We start from the raw sequence: 12,222 nt of genomic DNA, 5'->3' as shown, positions 1-12,222 counted from the left end.
AATATGATGGAAAAAACTGTATGCCAAAATTATCTTCAAAAAGTATTTAATCAATAAAATAAATATTGAGAAATAAAAATAAAAACTATAAATATATCTATAAATGTGCAAAAAAAGTTGGTAAAATATAAATAACCAATTATCTATATTTCCAAAAATTTTAAATGTCTTAATTTAAATTACTCTATACATACGTTATATATAAATATATGATTAAATGCCCTATAATTTTCCACTTTGCAGATGTATAAAATTTAGAAGTTCACTAAAATAAACTTACAATTAGTAAATGTTCAGAACAATATGATTCTAATAATGACTGTTTGCTTAATAATTAACGAATGTGTCTTCTTGCAGAGCTGTCATTAAAATTAAAACTGTTTTCTTTTTAATCTTGGCTTATTATTAATTTGGAAATAATGAATTAATTCAGATTAATTCTAAAATCCCCTGCGCTCTAACTCTAGAATAATATCGAACAAAATTTAATTTCTTTTCTTGTAATTTCATTCGATTTCACCAAAATAGAACCAAATTTATGTCGTTAAAATAAAGAGATTACATTGGCTAAACAGCGATCTGTAATTTTCGATTTGTTCAAGTGACATTTGTCACAATGTAAATCACTTTTCTTAAATATCAATTCATAATATAACTTGTATAAAGTATTAAATCTTGATAAAAACGTTGACGAATTTAAAATTAAACCGTTATAGGTCAAACGATCACAGAGTAAGAGACCCCCAAAAATTGCGGCAAGATATTTCCAATCTACTGATAACACGTCCCTGTAATATTTATTATCTGGCCGGACTTACCTTGGTGGACTCGTTGTAACCGACGATCACGGCTGTGTACCATTGTGTGGTGCCTTCCGCCCGATAAACTTCGACTCTGAAGCCGACCAGAACGCTGGGCGTAGTCAGCAGGATCCTCTGACCGTCCTGCATCTCGGCCCATCTCCTAACGGCGTTTCCCCAGGGCATCGCGCCCTTAGTCAGCTCCCAGTCCTGCTGCAAAGACAAGCAAAAAAGACTGAGGTTAAAGCTTCGCCCGTGGAACTTGATTAAGAAGAGCGGACTATTCTTCTCTGCTCGAGAAGCTGTCCGCGATTTTGGAAGGAAAAATAACGAAGGAGGAAGAACTCTCACAATGTGATAAGAGATAACAAAGGGAATAAAAACTTTACGGAAACCTGAGCGCACGAGATTTTGTTCCCCCGTCTAAAAAAACAGACTGCGATTCGTACTACGCTTTATTGTGTGTGTATTTTACTTATAATTTTCAAATATAATTGATAAGTGCGATATGAATAAAACTTTAATTATTTTATTTTATAAAAATAATAAGGCAAAATACTTGAATACGCGTAATGTGCCATTATGTGTCTAATTATAAGTATAATATAGAAGCTGATGCGCATTCTATCTTGTTCGTTGACTTTGTTTTTATCTCACGTATTAATACAATTATAGCGTGACGGGAATAAAAAGCTGAACAGTCACAAAAACAATACGTTGAAACTTGAAATATCAAATCTGATTAAGGAGAACACGGAAGTAGCATATTATCTATATGCAACCCCAGCAATAATCGATATAGCAGAACGTTTTATTCACACTCGTAAAAGTGCTGGCGTCTGTCGAGAAATTAGATCTGATGAAACAGAAATTAGCATCGGAATATTTAATATCCTTTTGTTATCAAATCTATAATTGGATGTCTCGATAATTTCTAACGCATTAGAGCGCCAATCAAAAGGTGGCATTGAAAAACGTTAATTACATCACTGTCTGGCTTCTCGGGTTATAAATAGTCGAAGAACTGTAATTAATACTTAATTTGTTTTGTCGCGCCCGTACTACATATTAACAAACTGAACTTTATATAACGTGCAAATGAGTGGCTACAACTTTTAAGTGACATCATTTCCAAGTCGACCGTACGATGTTGACAAAAATATTCCATTTTTAGATTAAAACTAATTTTCCGATTTATGTAACTCGAATCTATGCATAATCTCAAAATTAAAGTATTCTTATCAATTTTGCACGGTTGATTTAAAATGATGCTATTTTCAAGCAGGAGAAAATCGCCGAAAAGAGAGTTCGACAAACTTTGAAAGCAAGGTGCTTAGATTTGAAAACGTTTCTTTGGAAATGGTTCTACAAGTATTTCTCGCAAAGTTACATAAGTTTGTATTTCATCATTTTTGCCACCGATCCTAAATGGCCCCTTGTTGAAGAGTACATTTAAAAATAATATAATTCGTAACAACGGGAACTCTCTTGAGGATATTATGTAGATTCAAAGAGGGAGGGATAATGTTAATTTTCGCTTTGTTTTGCGATAACTTCTTTTTTCCCCCGATGACGACTACGCGCTCGAGCGAGCACACCGAGTGTACATTACGTCATCGCTATACGCCGTTACGTCAGACGCGCGTTATGCAATCGCGTTGCGCACAGCGTGACGGCGCGAAGCGCGTTAATGGTAGTAATACAACGGCAATTAGAGCGTTATTACCGAAGCACGAGAGCACTTAATGTCTGCACAGCGCTCGTCGTGAACGCGATTCACGAGGCTTTGCATAGAGTTTCCGTGCGGGACCAATCGCGCTTCCTTTCCTCGATAAACTTGTTCTTCTCTTTGATTTCAAGTCAACTTTAAGATTTTAATTTGTTACTTAATCAACAAGCTGATAAAGAAATATAGTATTCATCATATTGACAAAAAATTAATTTGTTGACAGAAGTCCGTCATATTTTCAATGACGGAAAATCGCCCCTATATTTGTCGATCAGTCTGTAGATTAAAAAAAGGCGGATGACCGCGACCAAGCGAGAGGAGGCATTACGATTCGACCAGATTTAATGGTATAAACTTAACTTTTGTTGCCAACTGTTATTATCTTATGTCCGCTACGGTTTGCGTATATTTTCCCAACTTTTTCCCGGTTATTCCTGAAGTCTTTATTACGCGAGTGAATCGAACGAAATAAATGCTTGAGAGATGGAAAAGCGTCAACCTTGCGCAATCGAAGAGAACTGCGTAATTACGCGAGTAATAATTACTTTTCTGGAAATATGACGTACATCTCGAACTCGATATAATCTGCAAACTAGGTATTCCTATCGTTAATATGCAAAGTGCAGGGTGAACTTTGCAGACTGCTAAGTAATATAATTAAAATTACGTCAGTTTTATTATTTTTCTCAACGTCTTCACATTTCATAGAAATTTTTACAGCAAGAATAACAAAAAACACTGATTAAAAATATATCACTTTTTCAATGCTTAATCTCATTACTGACGTATTGCAAAAATGTCAAGAATTTTAAACTAGAAAATTTCGGTCTTCATTCGTTAAAAATTATCTGTTTTTATACTAATCCGTTTTATCTAAATTACCATTTTTCATGCCCAAAGATAGAAAGATACGTAAAGCATTATAAAAAATATACTATATAATTAAAGCGCTCCTGTCTCAACGATTATATTTTCGCGAAAGTCAAGCGAGATATTTATTTAGATAAGAACTTTCCTAGACGTGTAACATGCAACGTGTTTAGATAAATGCCCAGCAGTATCCCACATCCTTAAATTATCGTCTAAATTATCGTTTCGTGCGAGATCTATGTACGCTTTTATATGTATGTGCGCGCGTGTACGTATAGCATAAGTTCTCGCGATCTTCTCGTCCATCATAAACGAAAGTGCTTGCAAATAACTATATCAACCGTCATTCTCGTCGTTTGTAACCATTGTAAAATCGTTCTCCGCGCACTCAAGAGAAGACCCGTTTACCGCGGAGTCCAATCGATAGAGGATTTCGCGCAACATATGGCATCGGTGCGAAGACGATCGTCGTGAACGGTTCGCGAAACGTATTTTTCATTCGTCGAGCCATTACTGTCGTTAAATGTCGATATCGAAACGAGAAATAGCGCCCGTCTGGACACATCGTGCACCAATTATAATGTGGAAATGAACGACCGGGATCGGTCTCGGGGTCAACGAGATTATCTGTCGGTCGTTGAATTATTCGTATACGCACGATAATTCGATTCAGGGATGTCATTCGGCACGGGGGACTGAGAGACACCGAAGCGTTCCTTATTTATGGTTTATGGATTACGACCCCACGTTATGAATCGCTTGCTCCGAGACCGTTTCCAGAGATTTTTTCTCGTTCAAAAAACGCCAACCAAATCCTATCTCCGATCATATTCTCGCCGTTTTTTCCTCTTCGCTACCGCGATGCAATTTTCAAACGAAATTTCGTCCACGTGTGTCTTCTATATATTTTTCTTTCCTACGAAGTTCTTGAGCTGAATTAGCATACCGACGAAACGGGCATTGTCCGTCTCATGATAAATTTTGAAGCTTATTATGTGATATATCAATTTTCATTTTATTTCAAATCCAGAAATATTTATTTTGCTCAAGTCAGAATAAGATTTTATGACCGGCCTGATTTCTTGAAAACTCAATTTTTACCTCATTAATTATTTTTTACATATACATACATACACACATTGCTAGAAACAGAAAAGTGTATAAATATTAGAGAAAATAATAATTATTGAAATACTCCTGTCTCCACAATCACACGTTAATGAAAATAAATTAATGTTATAAAATATTAATTTAATAAAAGCTCTCGATCGTTGACAATATATTCATATACATTTATATACAATATTTCTGAAATGCACATCAAATTGCACATTATTATATATTATGTAATTTAATTCCCAGAAAAATACAAAAATATAAAATATGTTAATTGTATAATGTATTATCTATGATGTATATCGTGTTTTCTATATACTTGTAAATTATCCTCAGAGGTTTATGTTTTCGGGTAATACTGCTGCATATTTCAAAATATCTTCTTTTAAATCTTAGATTTTAGTATTGATCAAAATTGTTCGTGTACTTCTTTTCGAATAAATTCCCCAATTATCAAGCGCGAATACCTCTCGGAATGAAAATTATCGGTTGGAAAATCACGGCTCATGCCGACCAGTGTCGACTGTTATCGTTCTATCACGCGCCGCGGGTACTCGTTAGCAGTTGCCACGCGGCAGCTAATTAATTAAGGAGTTTCTTAATTAAGAACGCGTCCGCCATTAATCGCGATGCGTTCACCGGTACAATCACGGGACCAAAGCGCCGGCAGATAAAGTGACTATAGACAAGTGACTGTCGTAAAGTTTAAATTGAAGGCACAGACAGACGCTCGTGTACCATTTGTGCGCAATAAAATTACTCGCGTGCAATTACTTTTTTCAGCGGCGTCTGTACCTAACTCGAAAATTGACTCAATAATGAACACATCAACTCCGATATTTCTCGATATTACTGCTGCGATACTTATATACTTATTACTAATCGTCTCGTATTTAAACTTTGCCGATGATCGATGCACACACACAGCAGATAGATTATATCTTTTATAAAGGAGCTATATATTTCCGCCGCCCGCGTAATTAGGTATTACATGGATATATGTAATTTCAGTTTGCAAAAAGTTAACCTTCTCTCTCTCGAAGTATCAAGCCTTTGGCATAACTGTAATATTCAAATTCAATATTTCGAAAATTCTAAACAAAGCTTTTATTAAAAATATTATATATTATAATAAAATATAAAAAATTATTATAAATATAATAAATTATCACAATTTTAATATATATAAGTGTAATAATTTTATAATTATATAAATAATAAATTATCATAAATTTTAATATAAAATCATTATCATATAAAGTTCGATTAAGAATGGCTATAAGCCGCTGGAATAATCGTTCTTGTGCGTTTAAATGAATAGGATCTTAAAGGTAAGAGAAATAACATGCTTCTCTTCGTAGTGAGCACCTTTCAGGCAGGGATCCGGAGTTCTTACTTCTACGCGAGGATCGCGTGAAGGGAGATCGAGGGTATAACGCAGCATCGTCGCTGCACTTGGCCAAGGACCGTTAGATAGAACGGGAATATGTTGGCGCCTCGTCTTGGCCGCTTTTCAACGTTCTGACGCACGTGCACGCGCGTTACCGATGCGAATCGTCAAACTAACAGGCAACGTCGCCGGCAGCAAGCAGAAACGGCCACATGCGTGCGGGACGACCTTTTCTCAACAAGTTAGATGATTGCAGCTCTGAAATCCACTGATGAAGATTTCCTATTTCTTTTCGTTGGATCGTGTTACGCATGTATACACCTTTTGTCTGATTTATTTCACTTTCTACAAAGGACTTAGATCCTTTTCTAAGTCTATTCTAAATCCGCTGCTCTTAAGCCCCGATGACGTAAAATTTATTTTTCTCTAAGACAATTTTAATTATTTTATAAAACGATACATACTATTAATACTTTCGATGCACATATAAAAGTTTAATACTCGCGGGGTGAGAAGTTGCGGTTGCGTTCGTCCATGACATACCCACGGCAACGAGAGCAAAGCGAGTGCGACGTCTCCGAGCGACGTCGCGCGCAAGTGCACGCATGTTAGGTATGCGACGCAGCGGGGAGAAAGAACTCGTTGCATTTATAGTTCAGGGTCAGCAGACTCGCGCGCAACTTTGCCCCCCGGACGAATTTGGCCCCTCGCGCCGCGGCCGTTTCTTCGTTCCTTTTGTATTTCTTTTTTTTTTCGGCATGCACTTAACCGCCGACTTTCTCCTTTTCTCGACGAGCCGCGAGTGCACCGGTCCACAACTAAAAGTAAAGATCTATAGCTGCTCGAAAAAAATTTGTTGTTCAAGCGAGGACCGATTTATATTGTCACAGAAAGAATTCGGAGTGATACTAAATGGCTTCGCGAGCCAGTTTGTCGAAACAGATCGCACAAAATTTCAGATTAAAAAGGGAATTGTTTTAAATTTATTATAAATGTCGACGTCTCGTGATACATTACCTCGATTTAAGATGCTAAACTCGATTATAAATGTCAAGCAAAAAAAAAAAGGAACTTGTCTGCTATAAAGTACCGGGATATTTCTCAAAGCATCCTTAGTGCACAGGTCACGAAGGTAATACGTCTTTTTTGAAATGGACTAATTGTAAGTCGCACGTGGTAGGATAAATAAGGGCGGATCTGAAAGGTAAGACACACCTGAACCTGACCGCCGCGGCGCGCCGGACTGAAAGTTCTCGCCGCGCATGTAAACGACTTACGGCCTCGTATACCGCCGCCGAAGCGGGAAAAAGTTTTAACGGTAAAAGTTTCCCGGTAGTTTAATTACTTGGAAACAATTCCACCTCGCTCAACTCTTCCTACCCTAACAGAAGTGCGGCAACTTCCGAAGTGGCCGCACGCACACCCACCAAACACACACACACACACACACACACACACACACACACAACGTACGTGCGCACTGTTCTTTCACCCTCGCGAAGAGGGATCGGGCTGATCGATTTATTATCTCGGTCGAGTGTTTTCCTATCTCAGAGCTTCCCTGATGAAAGCGTGGAAGTTTCTGCATGCTCATTCATTACAACTGTCTCAAACTGATATCCGATGGAAAGTCGATTAATCGAAGGTCAAAGGTTAATATCGGGGAAGGGGGGAGTTTGCTAATCGTATACGTTCGTGTAGTGAAATTTGAGCGATTTTATCTCTTGTGTTTTAATGAATGGTCGATTAATTGTACTAATGTATTAAGATAGGAAATGAACGAATTTAGAAGCATCAGGTAAACGCATTACTTAGCACTCTGATAATTAGTTCGTAAAGTTTAGTGAAATATTCACGATGATAAAATAAATAAAATAATAAAAAACAGTATCCAGTTGTACAAAAAAATAAAATAAAATTTAAAAATTTTTGTTGTTGTTGCAATGGCGACATATTAACAAATAAATTTAAACGATTGTAAACAGCATATCAAAATTAATAGTTTTAAATTATTTTGCAGAAAGTTTTACATGTAAAAACTTGTTCATTTTGCACACACACACACATTGCACACACACATGTTTGTCCTAAATAATTCAAACACGTATATCTTCCCTTTAATAAATTTTTCCAATTATATTTGTCATCACGAAATAATAAAATTTCCAGTTCAGAAAGAAATATCTCGCGAAAAGTTTTGCCACGCTCGCGAACATAACTCCTTCACATATATACGCGAAAGTGAAACGAGAAACTCTTGAGTCAAAGCTCAGCTGCTCCTTCCAGCAGGGCAAGTTCGGTTAACTCCTCCGCGTAGCTCTTACGAGAAGTTGGACAACGAGCCTCCGTGAAAGATTACTTACAGCAGCGGTACGACTCGCGGGAGGGGAAGAGACGCGCGGGCTCGCATTCGCATCCGTTGCCCCCGGAGGAGTGTCGGATGCGCCAATGGCGCCGGAACTTGTTCCCTAACTAAGTTCCCAGCGAGGCCCCTAACGCGAAGTAAGTTTCCAGTCGTAAAGCGGAAGTGGCCGCTGCAACGCGCTATACCACGTTCGCCGACCAAACTCGCCCGGCTCGCGGGCTCTTAATCGTTTTCGGAATACTCTATCGCATCTCGCGCGTGAAATGTGCAGAACGCCATGGCGGCGAGGAAATTAGCAGGGAAACGAGATAACGGATTGCGTCAATGTACCTTGGTCAGCGAAAATTGTCACCGTGTCTCTCGTCGCCCGCGCAAGTTTTATACTTTTTACATTTCCTCGCGTTTTACATGAAAGTAACCACACGCGCGAACGAGTAGTTAAAAAATACTTACTTTCGGATCATAAAAATTCTTTCTATACTAAACGAAAACGCTATCTTCGTCGCACGTTTAACTTTCATGTGTCTCAAGGAGTTGAAAAGATTAAATATCTTAATGCCGTATTAACTATATGCATAATGACCGTCTAATTGTAAGATTAATATGAAAATTATAAATTAATATGAAAATTGACGTTAACATAAAAAAAAATTAAAATTGATAAAAGTGATAAATTTGTTGCAGAAAATTTCAAGAAATTTATTTATAGCTGTATGATAATTAATAATTAAACATTAACGCTACATTAGTATTTGTTTGAAAATATAAATTATCACTTTATATAATGAATCACGAAGATAATTAAACAATTATTTGTTATATTATATACGCATAGCGTTACAGTATATCAAGTGGTTAATCTTAAACAATCGGAACAATTGAGATATGTGATATACTTACAGTGAACGGCTTTAACTTCGAATAGTCGACGAAGTCCAATTTGCGATCTTGCATAAACTCGATCGGCATAGCGTCCTCGTGCAACTCGGCGCGTGCCACGAGAGGATAGAAAGTCTAGAAACAAACGTGAGATTTTCGATTATATGTACTATTCCGCATAGAATAACATTTTAGTTCAACCCGTCCAAGCAGCATATTTCTATTCAACGTGTGCATACTACTGTATTTAGTTAATTCAATTTACATCAAAACGTCAAAAAAACTGAATATCATCACAAAAGATAATATAATAACAAAATTTGCACCAGAGCATTTTTAAAAAACAGATATTTAATTCATTTATTTAATGAGAAGATTATATTTTAATTTTATATAAAGTGGGTGGATTTTGGCTGACAAATTAATTAAAAATCTCAACCGAGATTAATTATTTGATGAAAATAGAATTAGCTTACGATATAAATAGCGTATAAATAAAAGAAATTTATTTAAAAAAAACCATTCATATTTTATAAAAAAATATAATTAATAATTTGGACGTCATACGCTACCATATTTTCAAACAAAATTAACTAATATTTAAAAGAAATAGAAATAAATATCAACAGTCACGGTAATGATATTTTGGTGATATTTATATACAACGTTGCATTCTGCTAGAATTCCCTTATAAAGACCGTATAGAGAAGGCAAAAATTTTAAATTATATAGATGTAATTATTTTTGCGTCGTTGAGTCTTCGCAAAATAATTAAGCTCACTCAATTGAAGCATTAAAATTTTAATGTGAAAAAGAGCGCCGAGCCAATGGAACATGCGGCATTGCAGTCTGTTTTGTAGCGGTCGAATTGTGTCGATTATAAAATTTATTCAACAAAAATGAAGAATTGAGTATTTCATTAATTAACCACGAACTAATTAATATTCGAATAGAATCGCGAGCATTCCTCAATTATCATCGTTAAAATATGAGATATGCATTAAAAATGGTAAATCGTGATGGCTTTCCTGTATAATTCGAAGGAAATCACACGTGACAAATTATTGCCGGAATTTCATGCGTGAATATTGTATTATGCGTGTATTGCATGATGTTTGATAAAAACAATTCTGATAAAAATACTTTCTCGACAATATTGTATAATTTTTCTAATCTACATTTCTGAACAAGACAAAAAAGTTCTGTCATTTGTAATACGTGTAAATATTATAGAAAAAGAAGTTGTACGTCTTTCGCTTTCGAAGTCATGTTTAACGAAGATTTAAGAAGCAAAGTCTCTCTTTATTTTTAATATTCAATTTTAATTCTCCTTTTAGAATTTGATATATCCTTGCAATTTAATTTGTAAAGTAAAATATTAAATGATGGTGAAATTGATCAATGCCTCGATGTATTTTTTTTCTTTCGTTGAGAAAAAACGAAGCAAGGTCGTCCAAGAATTCGTAACAACGTTCGTAAAACAAATAGATACAGTTTATTTATACTTACGAGAGCTGGCCAAGCAACGGTGTCGGCGACCGCCGTGGCGCCCCTGAGCGGTTTCCCGTTAATGCGGTGCTGATGGTGGTTATTGTTCGCGTGATTGTGATGATCGATGGGGATGAGACTGGCGTGCCTGGGGTCAGGTCGTTCGGCCCAGTAGAGACCTCGTTCAATGAGAAAGAAGGAGAATACGGCATCCCTATGTGGTGACAGCCACTCCCTCCTTTGCCACTCTACGTCGTCGTACTCTACGAGGATCTGCAAGCATATGATCGAACGCTTATATATTAAGTGCAAATGTAAATATATTAAAGCAACTGGTCGAAAGACAAAGCCTCTATATTTTAGCACTTAACAAAAGTGAGCTGACAATACAAATTGGTAATATAATGTTGAAACAAATAGGTATATCTATATACATACTAGTTATAATAATTAATAACATTTCAATAATATTTTGCTGCTCTGATATATAATATCCAAGCGTATTTCTGTGAGAAATTTGGTACAAAAACATTTCGCAAATAATCTTTTCAATTAAACAGCATTACGAAAATAATTCTCTACATAATCATTTTTTAAGTTGTAATGTGTCCGTTGTTCCAAAACAAATGCTGTGTAGTACAAATAATAAAGTGAAATCCGTGCAGGTTCTACTTATTCCACGGAATCACGAGGGATTAAGGATTAAACCGTTCTCAACGAGCGGTTATCATGCGAACGGTGCGCGGGGCGGAACCTTTTCAGCTATCCACGGTAACAGCCACCAGTTAATTATCAACGCCTATTATCGTGATATTCATGCGCTCTTATCGAGCCTCTTGTTTCGCGTTCCTCCCGAAACACACGCAACGAATTGACGCGTCGATGGTGAGATTGTCTCGAATATGCTGGTATACATATTTATACAAAGGGAGAGAAGATGGTATATAGGAATAACGCAATTAATATGTATTATTCATATAACCTCTGGCCTGAAGCAGAAAGTGCTGACTGTCAGGATAACGGAAGGGGTTCTGCAGGAAGCGGAATGTAGCACGATCCGCACGCTCGGTTTACTCTCAGGCTTTGTCAACGCGACCGAAATTCGGACGCGGGGAGCTGATTCAAATGACGGATAGTCATTCCGTGTTCCGTGGCCTCTGTGAAAGCGCACGCCCTACCGTATTATAGCGTAAATTTAAATAAACGTCTCCTATTTCCGATTTCCCCCAAATTTCGACACAAAGTATATATTTACCATCAAAATTTCAAGCTGAATTTCTGTTAACGTTAAGATTACTTATTACAAATTAATTGAAAAATAAAATATTGGCGCCTTTATGCAAAATGTGTTCGCATGATATCGATGAGAAAGATTATTTTCACAGATCAGCGCAAGAATGTATGCGTTATATTTGCAGATTAATACTTCGCATCGAGGTATCCGGTTCTAAATTCCCTTGGAATATCGTATGACATACCACCCCTTCGCCTGTCTGGCGCACTGGGGTCATCGTAATCATAAGGGGAGAGCGTGACTCAATGCGGTCACGGGGCGTCAGCCAATTAATTGATAAATCAGCATTTA

General features: G+C 36.7%; 1 protein-coding gene across 4 annotated transcripts in view; it reads right to left on the bottom strand.

Moving 5' to 3' along the window:
• The window catches only part of Kdm3 (Lysine demethylase 3), a 286,147-nt gene that overhangs the window by 229,225 nt on the left and 44,700 nt on the right, over nucleotides 1–12,222 (bottom strand). For 3 of the 4 annotated variants that reach the window (XM_077417084.1, XM_077417086.1, XM_077417087.1), the window contains exons 2-4: nucleotides 10,659–10,910; nucleotides 9,171–9,284; nucleotides 819–1,013 (exon numbers count right to left, since the gene is read on the bottom strand). In XM_077417084.1, coding sequence (XP_077273210.1) covers nucleotides 819–1,013; nucleotides 9,171–9,284; nucleotides 10,659–10,910 — 561 coding nt within the window. The remainder of the gene's footprint in view (nucleotides 1–818; nucleotides 1,014–9,170; nucleotides 9,285–10,658; nucleotides 10,911–12,222) is intronic. The other variant, XM_077417085.1, reaches the window with a different exon arrangement.

This window comes from Temnothorax americanus, unplaced genomic scaffold (assembly GCF_048541705.1).
Source record: "Temnothorax americanus isolate GAGA-0224 unplaced genomic scaffold, ASM4854170v1 Scaffold47, whole genome shotgun sequence".
NCBI lineage: Eukaryota > Metazoa > Arthropoda > Insecta > Hymenoptera > Formicidae > Temnothorax > Temnothorax americanus.
Note: the sequence above shows the minus strand (reverse complement) of the source record. Positions and strands in the feature narration are given on the sequence as shown.